At 42.5% G+C, this 12,884-nt stretch overlaps 1 protein-coding gene across 1 annotated transcript; it reads right to left on the reverse strand.

Annotated features, from left to right (window-relative positions):
- Positions 1-4,277: 4,277 nt before the first annotated feature.
- On the reverse strand, positions 4,278-6,554 carry LOC115692668 (protein ACCELERATED CELL DEATH 6-like). The gene is made up of 4 exons (XM_056305055.1): positions 6,239-6,554; positions 5,707-6,135; positions 4,897-5,435; positions 4,278-4,710 (listed from the first exon to the last, which is right to left on the reverse strand). Exons 1-4 carry the CDS (start codon positions 6,513-6,515, stop codon positions 4,393-4,395), a joined length of 1,563 nt encoding a protein of 520 aa, XP_056161030.1. The 5' UTR covers positions 6,516-6,554; the 3' UTR covers positions 4,278-4,392.
- Between the last annotated feature and the right edge of the window lie 6,330 nt (positions 6,555-12,884).

Below are 12,884 nucleotides of genomic sequence, written 5' to 3' on the forward strand. Positions count from 1 at the left end.
TCTCTCTCCTCTCCTTCTTTTCCGCTGCCCCACGCTACCCCCACATTGCCTCTGACTTCTGCTGCTGACTTCTGCCTCTGCTTGCTGACCCCGCTGACTTCCTAACCAAACCCCACGTTGTTGCTGACTCCCCCACCAACTCCTCTCTCTCTCTTTTTCTTCTTTTTCTTCTTTTCTTCTTTTCCTTCTTGGCTTCGTTTCTTCTGCTTCTTTCTTCTTCACTTCTGTTTCTGGTTCTGCTTCTTCTTCGGCTTCTCCATTTCATCCTGCCAGACCAGCCCCTTGTTCAGCCTTGTTCCGACCAGCAGCTGCCGTCCAGGTCACCAGAAACTGCCGCTCACCGCCGGAGACCGCCGCTGCTCACCGCACCACCATTTCATTCATTTCTTGCTCGATTTTCTTGGGTTTTTCCAAGTAAGTGGCTTCCTAACCCTTGACTAGGCTAAGGGGTGACTAATGGACATGTTAGGGATGGTTTAAGGGCCATGGATAGTTGGTTTAGTGGCTAGTTGTGCTTGGTTTGCTTGGTGGTGCTTGTTGGTTGATTTCCGGTAAGGTTGCTGCTGCGTCACTGGTCTTTGCTATTTTATTTGTGACTATTGTGGGCCGAATTTGTGAAAGTTTTCTTCATGAAAGTTGTTCATAACATCTTGAAGTACAACATAATTTAATTTGGGAATTTTTAGAAGTCATTTGAGGCCATTCGAAAGTCCATCTTTGGACCGAAATAAGTCTGCCCGAAATACTGTTCCTCCGACCTTCTGGTCTGTTCGAATTTTTATAAAATTTTTCAGACCTATTTTCAAAATACTCCCTGCACAAAACTTGTTGGGGACATTTGTGACTATGACATATAAAAATTTCAAATCTTTCTTAGGATATTTGGTTACTGCTTGAAATGCATTTTGAAAGCCGGATGGCCAGTCCGAATGAAATATTTTATGTCCGACTTTGGATGACAAAAAGAGGTAGTTCTAGATAGAATTGGATTTTGTGTTCTCATGAAAAATGTTCATCAAGATGTTTTGTATAACATATCCAAATTTCAGAATTTTTGGTCACTGCACTACTGCCCAATTTGGCCCCGATTCGGTGTATACTCGGTTTTTCTCTCTCTCGGGGACTTTTCGGAGATTTTGTTACAAAAGAAAGGCGAGGCTTTTTAATTGATGAGTGCAGACTTAGTTGGCATTTGGTTAATTCATAAAGATAAGAATCGGTAATGGTTGTTGAGTGTGTGCATGGTCACGACACGTTCCGTCTAGGCGGGGGTTCTAGACGTTGCCGATCGCGGTGGAGGCCGGATCGATGCTCCTTTATGGAATGCCGTCTGGGCGGGGGTTCTGGACGTTGCCGTCGCCGAATTAGTGGGACGATGCCTGGTTTCGCCAGAAGACCGGCGAGAGTTCGGTGGCCCGATGGGTCGTTAATAATATGGACTTAATGAGTATGAATTGCATTGGGGAATGCTTTGTCTGAGTTAATTGATGAGCACGTCTGGATTATTAACCATGTTATGCTTGATCATGCCATGAATTGCTTTGCGCATGCTTGATGGGCAATTGGCCATGTTAGGGCGATATTCTAACGTGCAGGGCTCACGTATGTGCCGGGGTGAGGTAAGGGCGCCTGTGATTGTTATGACATGTTGGATGTCGGTATTGCATGTTTAGAATTGTTCAGAAGTACGCTTTGGCCTAAGCGAGGCTTAGGTAGTTGCTTATTGAGAAGTGTTCTCATGGTTGTATAACCAAACCATTTCAGACCCGCGACCGTGATTGATCCAGAGACGCTGCCAAGATACTACGGGGATTGAGGATAGGTCGAGTTACCCCGTCTTTTGAGTGCCCCTTTTTGTAGAGGAGTTAAGCTTACCAACCAACCGATCCTTGTTGTTGTGCGTGGTTCGTAGATAGTGGCCTCGTAGAAGGCTTGCAAATGTATGTGTTGTAATCGATGTTATGTTTATAAAAGTATCTTGTTGATGTGTATTCTTTGTCTCTCTACTATCCCATTGTTTATATGTTGTACGGAGAGTTCGAGGTTGTTTCCGCATGCGTTACTCGTTAGTGTTTCGATTGGGTCGGCGACAAGTCCTGGGATGCCGCGTACATTACAACCATGAAGGGATGATCGTGCGCTCATAGGGTTCGGGCCGTGACAGATCAGGTCACCATTGGATGGCCTCGAAAAATTGAAAAAAAAAAGAGGCTTGTACGACATGATCTGGCCAAAAACCTCGCGGATACTTTTTCCCAAAAACGAAAAAAAGTCTGTTGTTATGAGCAAGAACTCCTATACACTCCTACATATTCCTTTATTTCTTAGCTATTAAATTATAATTGAGCATTTAGATAATTGGTTCTATAATAGCTACTACACTAAGTTATATTATACCACTTTTATTTCTTCTTCTTTTTTTCCTTACTCTCCCGATCTGGAATGCAGGTCAGATTCCGAACCCTAAAATTGCAAAAAAGACTCATCTAAACTAACAACAGATCTACCTCCGAGCATAGTGCTAACCGCAAACTTGTTCCCCATTGCGGGCCTTGGAGTGCGGTATGTCGGTCCAAATTTCGCCTTCTCAAGCTTCTCTCTGATCCCGGGACATATAACATCCACTGAACTTTCCATCAGTCCTCTTTTCTTGCAAATATTTTCCGACAAAGAGCTTCTTATTTCCTGGGGCATGTCAATGATGGGCAAAGCTCTAGCTCTACAAATGTAGCTATTGAAGGTCTCACTGAGATTGTTATCAATGACATCACGTTTTGGAAACGTTTTAATAACAGCGATGCAAAAATGATGTTTTACCTGTCGCAAGAAGTCATCTATACCAACTTCTGACTCGTTATCTCCTCAATCACACATTGAAGTCAGTTTCGTGTGTGCTCTTGATCGCTTTCCAGAGAAATTTTGCATTAATATGCGTAGCAAAATTTCTTTCCTCTGCGAAAGGTGCTAGACGTGGAATAGCTGAGGTTTGCATTCCTTTTGTTTATCGCTAACCAATGTTCATCCAAGGCCAACATTGATGCCCAAATCCCGGAACAATATTTCCAAAAACGATCCCCAAGATGCCTCATTCTCACCTTCTACAATCGCCCAAGCAAATGGATACACTTGATTGTTACCATCTTTACCTATTGAGGAGATCTCGTGCTGAGCATCACGCTTAGTAATCCATTAGCTTTCTCTTGATAATTCACCTTTGAAAAGGTCGCAACATAGGTTTATTGATTAATATATCATTTTAATTTCGCAGCAAATTGATGTCGATATATTGTCTAGGAACATGCATCAGACTAAATGAGATAATAAGCTTTTTTCTAATTAATGTAAACTAATTTGTCTGACTAATTTTAAGGGAATTGAGAGGGAATGGAGCTTTATAACGACGTAGCTCAATCACAAAACTCCATTCTACCGAACTTTCTTAGTATTTATAGGTATCATTGAATAAGCAATCACAAAGTATTTTGGATGATAGGAGACATTACTAATTCTTACGATAGACAGGGAGGCTAGCTGAATCGAAGTGGCAGTAGCTAATGTAACTAAGAGGTAGCAAAAGATAGGGACATGATACATAATTAGCGAGAAGATAATAGATTCAAGGGGAGCTCATATTTCTGATCGAATAATTTGAAGGTGGAAGTACTCACAATTCACTCAACTCGACTCTAATTGAGAAACAGAAGGAGATAAATAGGAGAAACTCTAAAATTGAAATTGAACTTCTATTTCCATACACATTTTTTATCACTAGACTTACCTTTGTATAGGATTGTTGCATGGCTCTTGCTCTTAAATAACTCATAAATGCATCTAGCATTACAAGGAGATACATTCCTTAAATTTACAAAATGTTTTATTTTTTGTTCTAGAAATTTACAAAATGTTGAACTAGACATAGAAACATGAATCTAAGCATACATGAAGATTCTAGATGCATATAGGACATTCAAGAATTTGGATTTAATCATGGACAACTTCTACCGTAGAGGCGGTGGTCAATGTCACGAGAGGCATCAAAAGTTATGGCTGCACCACTCGCACTCCTAGTCTCTGCACTCCTACGCTCTGCAGTGATGCTCCCCGATATTGAAATACTTGCAATGATAATTAAGTCGGTGAAGCGGCGAACGAGAGGATTGTTGGACCCGAGCGGGATATACAGCAGAAGGTAGAAACTCAAGATGACGAAGAGGGCGATGGATCCCAACACCAAGACAACAATCGCAAGCCAAGCGAGTTTGGTTACGCTTACGTAGACGCCCGCCATGAATGCCAACGGCATAGCGGCAAGAGTTATCAACAATGGGAGTCTTGATTTCGAAAGGGCATTTCGCACCGCGTGAGGATCATTAATCTGTGTCCACAGAAGGATCATGAGTGCGATGATTGAGCTATACATGGTGATGAATTGGAAATCACAAAGACATTGTACATGGCTTTGTGGAGCAATATGGCGATTCCAGCATCTGGGTCAGAACCATTATATCCTCCGGGAATGGAAAAACCAGAAGCGAAAGTCATAGCGGCCACTAGCGCTACCACGATCATGCGAGTATTTGCCTCCTCCTTAAGTCTATCCATTTTTGGTGGTTCCATTTCTTTCCCTTTGCCCCGATTGGTTGCCTTACAAATAGCTAATTCTCCACTTCTCGGTGTCCCAGCAGATGCCAAAATTATCCGTGTTAACCTCTGCAAGTAGTGAGTCAAAGAATAAACAAAGAAACCAAAACTTTATGATTTTGGCGACTAAATTACTGATCTGGCTGAGAGCACACTAATTCACATACCTCACTAATTTATAATCAAGGTCTGTCCCTGATCGGTATACAATATGCAATATATGTTTACCCCTGACAAAAGTGTAAAAGATCGTACCTTCCGAAGTGGAGCATCCATTCCTTTCATGTCCTGCTCTACCACATCGAGAGCCGTCATGTTATTCGTATTTACCAGCTTAAGATCAACTCTTCTGTCTCGTGCAAGAAGAAGCAAGACCGAAGGTTGCCAGTGCAACGCAGCCACATGCAGGGGTGTATTCATGTCGAAATCTCTCGCGTTTATGAGGTGACCAAATTTGGGACTTTTCAGTATGTATTTGACAGTTGATATGCCTCCGTACCTCGCTGATAAGTGAAGAATGTTTTCTTGTTGTCTAGTTGGAAACTCTGCAAGGTCTAGCCATTGCTGAAGTAGCTCCTCGACAATCCTGACGTGATCCATCATGCAAGCGACATGGATAGGAAGATAGCCGTCTGTGGCGTCTTGCTCCAGGGCACTCCCTGGGAACTTCTCGATCATGAACTTCACTCCATCGAGATAATTTGTGTACGCGGCGAAATGGAGTGGAGTGCCGTATTCCGCATCTCTCAATTGAAATATCCACGGCTTCTTTTCCCACATCTCTGTCAGCATATCTAAATCCAGCAAAAGAATTTAATCATTTGGGACGAACACAAAGTCTGTAGTTCTTCATGGAGTTGATCCCGTTATAGACGTTTTAATGTATCGGGAGTTGACTCACAATAATGCCCCTTAAGATAGTAAGCTATCATACCATAAGTACTCGTGCCTCATTAAACTAGACTTTTGCTTGTGTTTCCACCACTAGCAGAAACGAAAATGAAGAAAACAAAAGAGTGACTAAGAAGATCAGAGAATAAGTGAGAGCACGAAAGTAGGGTTTACCCATTTCTCGGTACAGAATGGCGAAATGAACGGGTGACATGCCGAAATTCAATTCATTCTTTGATCTCCTCTCGTCTTCGCCTTCGTTTGGCGCTTCCAACAAGAGTTTGAGAACCTCCAAGTCTCCTGTTTCAACTGCTACGCACCATGGAGACTTGCTTTCTTTATTCTCACGATACAGCGGATAAGGGTCCTCAATCACCAGCCGACGGATCACCTCGTAACGACGATTCCTCACCGCCTCGTGCAGAGCGGAGTTGCCACTGTGGTCTCTGCATCTTGGCTTCCCCTTGGGAAGGAGAAGCTCCACTGCAACGGTTTTCCCGGCTCTAGCTGCAATATGCAATGGTGTCTCTCCTCTGGAATTCGCCCAGGAGATCAAGTCCTCAGAGATGAAATCGATAACTGTTCTGACAATATCACCACTCTCTGTTTTCCATTGATGTCAGGTTAATTGGAATGCGAAAGTTCGAGCATTTTGAAATGGGCAAAACAAAAGATAAATGTTACGGTTACTCCCTTCTCTAAATACCTGCCGCAGCATGAAGTAGTGTATTCTTGGAGGGGCTGCGTAGCCCAAGAACGACCGGCAACGACACTCCTTCCTTGGCACAATGATCCTCCAGGGCTTTGATGAACTTGTCGACGTCCCCTTCCTTCGTGGCCGAGTATAGCAGAGGATCCAGAATCTTGTTGGGTTGCGCAGAATTGTGCTGTCGCTGGCTCGGGTTGGCCACGATTAACGCTTCCAGTCTCTGCCTTCTCTGCTTCCACATCTCCTGGTCATCTATAGACAGCTTCACATCCATCTCAGTGTGCGTTACTATGTCTGTGACTTTGAGTGAATTGCCCTGGGGTCCTAAGAATCAAATTCAAGAGAGTTATAGCGACAAAGTCGAGTTTAACCAAAATGGCTTTAATGAACCCTCCCCAACGCACATTTTATAGCTGGGTAAAATGGGTCTCCAGCTCACGTACTTATCTCTTTTTCTTCTTTTTGGATGGATACACACTGAGGGTCCCGCCATGCACTTCAATGGCGACATGTCCACGTTCTGCGACAAATTTTTCCGAGGACGACCAGAAATAAGAAAGCAATATAGAATATAAAGAAATAGCAAAATACACTTTCTCGTCAGAGTTTTAACTATTATTTGAAAATTTAAAAAGTCAGAGAAAGGAATTATGTCGTTGTGTGGTCACTATTTATGAATTTTAAAATGTTTAAGATGTTTAACGTCGAACAAAAGTATAATTCCAAAGCAACAAATAGAAAAAAACTAAAAAAGACCAGAGTTCCTTTACCAAAGAATGAAAAGAAAAAATATCAAATAAAGGTCGGAAGTGAGGCTTTGTTCTCAAACTGAATCTTGTCTCAAATAAGTATCTGAAGTGGTTAATTTAGTCTTAGATAACGGCCTAAGCTCATCGGAAAAAACTAAAAAAGATCAGAGTTCCTCTACCCAAAGAATGAAAATAAAAAATATCAAATAAAGGCCGGAAGTAAGGCTATTTTCTCAAATTGAATCTTGTCTCAAATAAATATCTAAGGTGGCTAATTTAGTTTCAGATAAAGGCCTAAAGCTCACCGGCCATTGAGCATGTGTCATGATTGGAGGTATTTTCCAGTTTTTTCTATCTTTTTCTTTTTCCTTCTTCTGTCATCTGTTCATCTTCTGCTTCCTTCTTGTTTTTTTTTCCTTCCACACCAGTGCCGAGCCATATGAGCTCTGTGTTTCGCTTATTTCATGATGACAAACCTCGATCTCCAAGATCTCTTGCATTTCATGGCAAATTAAAAGGGGTATCTAAGAGAGATTTGAGAAAGAGATTCGGGAAATTGGAGAAAAAATCTGAGAATTTTACAAAAGGTCTTCTCCACCGCTTGACAGTGGAGGAAAAAAGGGAACAAAATTGACAGGAGAGGAAGAGAATTTTCAGAGGCGGCCGGAGGTCTCTCATGTGTCTCTTCCCCTCTCTGTTCTTCAAGCTGAACCCATAAGGCACGGGCCTAGATATTTTTATGGGCAGACTAGCCTCGAGTGGCCTCCTCACCTCTGGTTCACCACCAATGGAATTGGATTAAGAACCGAAATTTGATATCACTCCCCATGAGGGAACTCTCATCTCTTCATGTCTCCTCCTCATGTCTTCTGGCTCGATAGTCCGAATCACCAGAGTCACCTCCAGTGTTGTTGAATTCATCATCAGAACTTGGACGAGGATCGTCACAGCATGGGCGAATGGGAGATCCCCACGGTGGTGGTTCTTGTCTCATTTGATTCTCCAGTAGTAGGTTGAAGACTCGCTCCATTTGTTGCTGGAATTGGTTTATGGCAATATCACGCCTTTCGTTGTGGGCTTGTTATATAGTCAAGCTTCTTGAACTAGTTCATCCATTTGAGAATGGATGACGGACCCCCATTCCTTCCCACCAGCAAGCAAGCAACACGACTCTCCTGAAACAAGACTACCACACGAACACTCCAGAGCAAACTCACCACACAACAAAACAGAAGCAATTGCAAACATTGAAATTTGCTGACGGACCCCTATTTTTTCCCAACAATAACGAACTTGGTTACATTAATTTATTGGTTTATTTCTACAGTGTAGCAAAAACCTTTCGTGTGTGATGCTCTTTATGCTAAGCTATTTACAAGTAATCAACTCTTTCGTCTTTTTTGCTTTTTCTATGAAGCATCTTTATTAAAGGTGGACTTGAGTGGGAGTGGGGACTCTGCATTATCTATTGTCTACTCAAATCATTGCATCTTCTGGCCTGAGGAATGTGCATAGCTTTTTTCCACTGACAGAGCTTTATCGGACAAAAGAATACATGTGGATCCCATTATTACATGAATAATTCAATCATGGAATTCTAATAATAATGCATGGCTGCTTTTTTGAAAATAGTAACTTTGATGAAGATGCCAGAGAAAATGAAACTATAGACTAAAAGAGCTCTTAATGGTAAAGCTCTTTACCTTTTTCGTATTTCTCTTTTATGATTTGAGTTGCGTAAGGAACAGGTAATATGAAATCCAAATCTTAGTATTCTTTTTTTTTTTAATTTATCCTATTCTAACTCTCATCTCTCTCAAACTATTGCTCTGCCTCTTTGCAGAGCGTAGAAGTCGAATCCCATACTTGAAATTAAACATCTTCACTCCAGTTAAAAGAGCGCAATGTGAGCAAAAATATGGCTTATACAGCTAGAAGTGACACCTTTGACCAAAAAAAAATAAACCTACAAGTGACACCACCAAATTCCAGTGATTGTCGTTTGGATTTGGCAAAGACCAACGTAAATGTAATCTAGTCCTCATTTTTGACAAGATGTCACGCCCCGAACCTTAATGGGCTCGCGACACCCCTTCGACGGTCGTATTGAAAATGTGACGTCCTAGGACTCATCATCGACCTACACGAACATCAAAACATAAAGCGCAAGCGGAAACGATTAAAAGCACCCAGACAAGATTAAAGACCAAGAGTAGTAGAACACTTGAACAAATGAACCACATACTTCATTCAACGGCACGTACTTACAAAATCCAACCTTACATACAAAGGCCACTAGGGTTAAAACCACCATCATCAAAAAGGGGCAAGTGATCGGGTAGGTTAGCCTAGCTATACAAAAAGGGTTCACCAACTCCATGGGCTCCTCTTTGGGATCTTGCTCCATCGGCTCTTCCTCGGGATCCCAAAACGCTGTGACAGACCATTCATGGTCAGAGTTGGGGGTCTGAAATGGTTATATAATAATCATGAGAACAGGTCTCAATAAGCAACACCCTAAACCCTATCTAGGCCAATGCGTACCTAGACAAGTCTTACATGCAATTTAACAAGTAACGTACAAAATTCACATCCACGCACTTACCTCGCCTCAATCCACACGTCACCTCTACTTGTTAGTTAATTCACAATAATGCAATAATAGCTCACGATCATAACACAACCACTTGAGCGCCACATACACGCACATTCACCCAATTCAACCAAGCACAATTCGCATGCGTGTCCAGCCAACTTTCTCACGACCCGCGTAAACACGCCTCAGGTCAGCCCTCCAATCAATCCGAGCTCCGTCCCGCGTAACCACACCTTAGGACATTTCTTTCTTTCCCATGACTCGCGTAAACACGCCTCGGGTCTTTCACGGATCACCGTCAACACGTCTCAAGTCCGTTCTCACAGGCACACAAGCCACACAATTCAATCAATTTCCAATGACCGCCGTCAACACGTCCCAGGTCTAACTTTCCTTTCACGGACCACCGTCAACACGTCTCAAGTCCGTTCTCATAGGCACACAAGCCACACAATTCAATCAATTTCCAATGACCGCCGTCAACATGTCCCAGGTCTAACTTTCCTTTCACGGACCAACGTCAACACGTCTCAAGTCCGTTAACTTTCATTCTACGGACCACCGTCATCACGTCTCAAGTCCGTTCTTACATCCAATCCACCACAATTTCCACAAAATGCACCATACTAAATCGAGCGCACAAAGGCCTCGATAGGCCATCGAACCTGGCCCCCAACACAGCACGTCCAACGCAATTTAGGCATAAAATCACACATGGGGAAAAATCACAAGTCAAACCGCCACTCAAACACACTCGCTTCAACAACAAACAACCAATGCAAATTGCCACTAATCGAACATTAATTCACACATGAACTATCACACATTTAAGCCCCACTTCGAGCACCAATCGGTCCCACAAATCATCACACAAAATGGCCCTTGAACCGCCACAATTTAGCCCACGTTTGCACCACAAATCAGCCATCACACTCAGCCATAAACAGCCACATTCAGCCACAAAGAACAAGGGAAAACCAAATACACAGATTCGGAGCAATTCTGGGCCAGCGCACAGTTCTAGAATCCCTTTTAAAATAAATAGTAATTCAACTCCAAAAATTATGAATTTAGGATATGTCATAGAAGACATCTCGATGAACAATTTTTATGAAGAACACAAAACCCAGTTCTATCTAAAACCACCTATTTTTGTCACCCAAAGTCGGACATAAAATATTTCGTTCGGACAGGCTATCCGGCTTTCAAAACACATTTTCAAGCAGTAACCAAATCTCCTTAGAAAGTTTTGAAATTTTTATATGTCATAGCCACAAATGTCCCCAACAATTTTTGTGAAGGAAGTATTTTGAAAATGGGTCTGGAAAAATTTATAAAAATTCGAACAGACCCGAAGGTCGGAAGAACAGTGTTTCCGGCAGACTAATTTCGGTCCAAAGATGGACTTCCGAATGGCCTCCAATGATTTCCAAAAATTCTCAAATTAAATTATGCCATACTTCAAGATGTTATGAACAACTTTTATGAAGAAAACTTTCACAAATTCCTCCCACAACAGTCACAGAGAAAATAGCAAAGTCCAGCGACGCAGCAGCAACCTTACCGGAAATCAACCAACAAGCACCACCAAGCAAACCAAGCACAACCAGCCACTAAACTAACTATCCACAACCTTAATCCACCCCTAAACATGTCCATTAGTAACCCATTATCCTAACCAAGGCTTAGGGAGCACTTACACTTAACCTAAGCAAGAAAACCGAGCGAAAGGAGCAGCTCAGTCACGGCAAAGCAGCAACAGCGACGCCAGAGCAGCAGCAGCCTCAGTGGACAGGCGGCGGCTCACGGCGAAGTCGGGTGGAGATGGGGGCTGAACGGTGGTGCTGGTCGGGCTGGAATGGAGGGCGAGAAGCAGCAGAAACCAGGGGAAGCAAAATGAAGAAGCAATTAGCATCGAAGCAGTAGCAGAAAATGAAGTAGAAGCAGCAGCAATAGCATGGGGGGGCAGCAGCTAAGACGTGGGGGAGCAGAAGCAGCAGCAATAGCATGGGAAGGTCAGCAGCAGTCAACAAAGCAGAACAGAAGCAGAAGCAATCAGCAGTGCAGAAGCAGAAGTGAGCCAGAAATGGCATGGGCGGAGCGGAAGCAACACGGCAGCAGAAGCAGCAAGGAAGTCCATCATGGCAGCTGCATGGGGAGGTCAGCAACGTGGGGCAGCAGCAAAGTCAGCAGCAGAAGTAATCATGCAGAGGAAGAAGCAGCACGTGAGGGAGCAGCAGGAAGTCAGCAGCAACGTGGGGGCAGCGTGGAAGGTCAGCGGGAAAGAAGGAGAAGAGAGAGAGAGAGCACACAAAAGTCAACACACTCAAGTGTGATCCGACGGTCCTCGTTCAAATCCGAAAACGATCCAACGGCCCACGAAAAACCCTAATTAATAATATAGGAAAAAGGGCCAAAAGAAAATAGCTAAAATACACTACGAGGGAGGTCTACTAGTCCAAATCCGCACCCGGTCAAAATTTAACTTTTCACATATCCCGGGCAATAATGAGGCTGGCCACAATAATATCGACACCGTCCAATTAAATTCGTCCTGAAACTCCGAGAAATTCAACACCAAAGTTTGAGCTCTAAATAACGGCCAAATTCGATCGAGTGCGATTCTAGCGAAATCTCAATTTTAAAAAAACAATAACCGAGAGTGATCAGTTCCCGAGCGAGATTTTTACTATAAGTACACTGACGAATTTCACGTTTTATAAATCTCAAAAATGGGCTGAAATTCGGAATGTCACACAAGATGTCATGGGATTCTAGTAATAATGCATAGCTGCTTTCTTGGAAATAATAACTTTAATAAAATTGTCAGAGAAAACGAAAGAATAGACTAAAGAGCTCTGCATGGTTAAGCTCTTTACCTTTTTCTTGTTTCTCTTTTATGCTTTGAGTTGCGTAAGGAAAAGTAGCATGAAATCCAAATCTTAGTATTTTTTTTTATTTGTCCTACTATAACTCTCATCTCTCCCTCAGACTTTTACTCTACCTCTTTACAGAGCATGAGAATCGAAGTCCATATCTAAAACTAAACGTCGACACCTCACCTAATCCCTTATCACTAGGCCGCGTGCCCAGTGGTAATCTTAGTATTCACTTGTGCGCTTTTTTACAGGCCTACCTTTTGATTCTCTACTTAGCCTAAGTGTTTCTATTTGCCATATTGAGACTTCATTCATGTCCTCCATTAGACATTGTTTGATATTCTTCTTCTAATGCCATAATCATTTGGAAACTTCTTTTTTATTGACTTTAAATTTCAGAATAACATAACACTCTAAAT

The sequence above is a fragment of the Syzygium oleosum genome, unplaced genomic scaffold (genome assembly GCF_021117445.2).
Source record: "Syzygium oleosum isolate NSW1041296 unplaced genomic scaffold, Sole_v2.1 Sole_v2.34, whole genome shotgun sequence".
Taxonomy (NCBI): Eukaryota; Viridiplantae; Streptophyta; class Magnoliopsida; order Myrtales; family Myrtaceae; genus Syzygium; species Syzygium oleosum.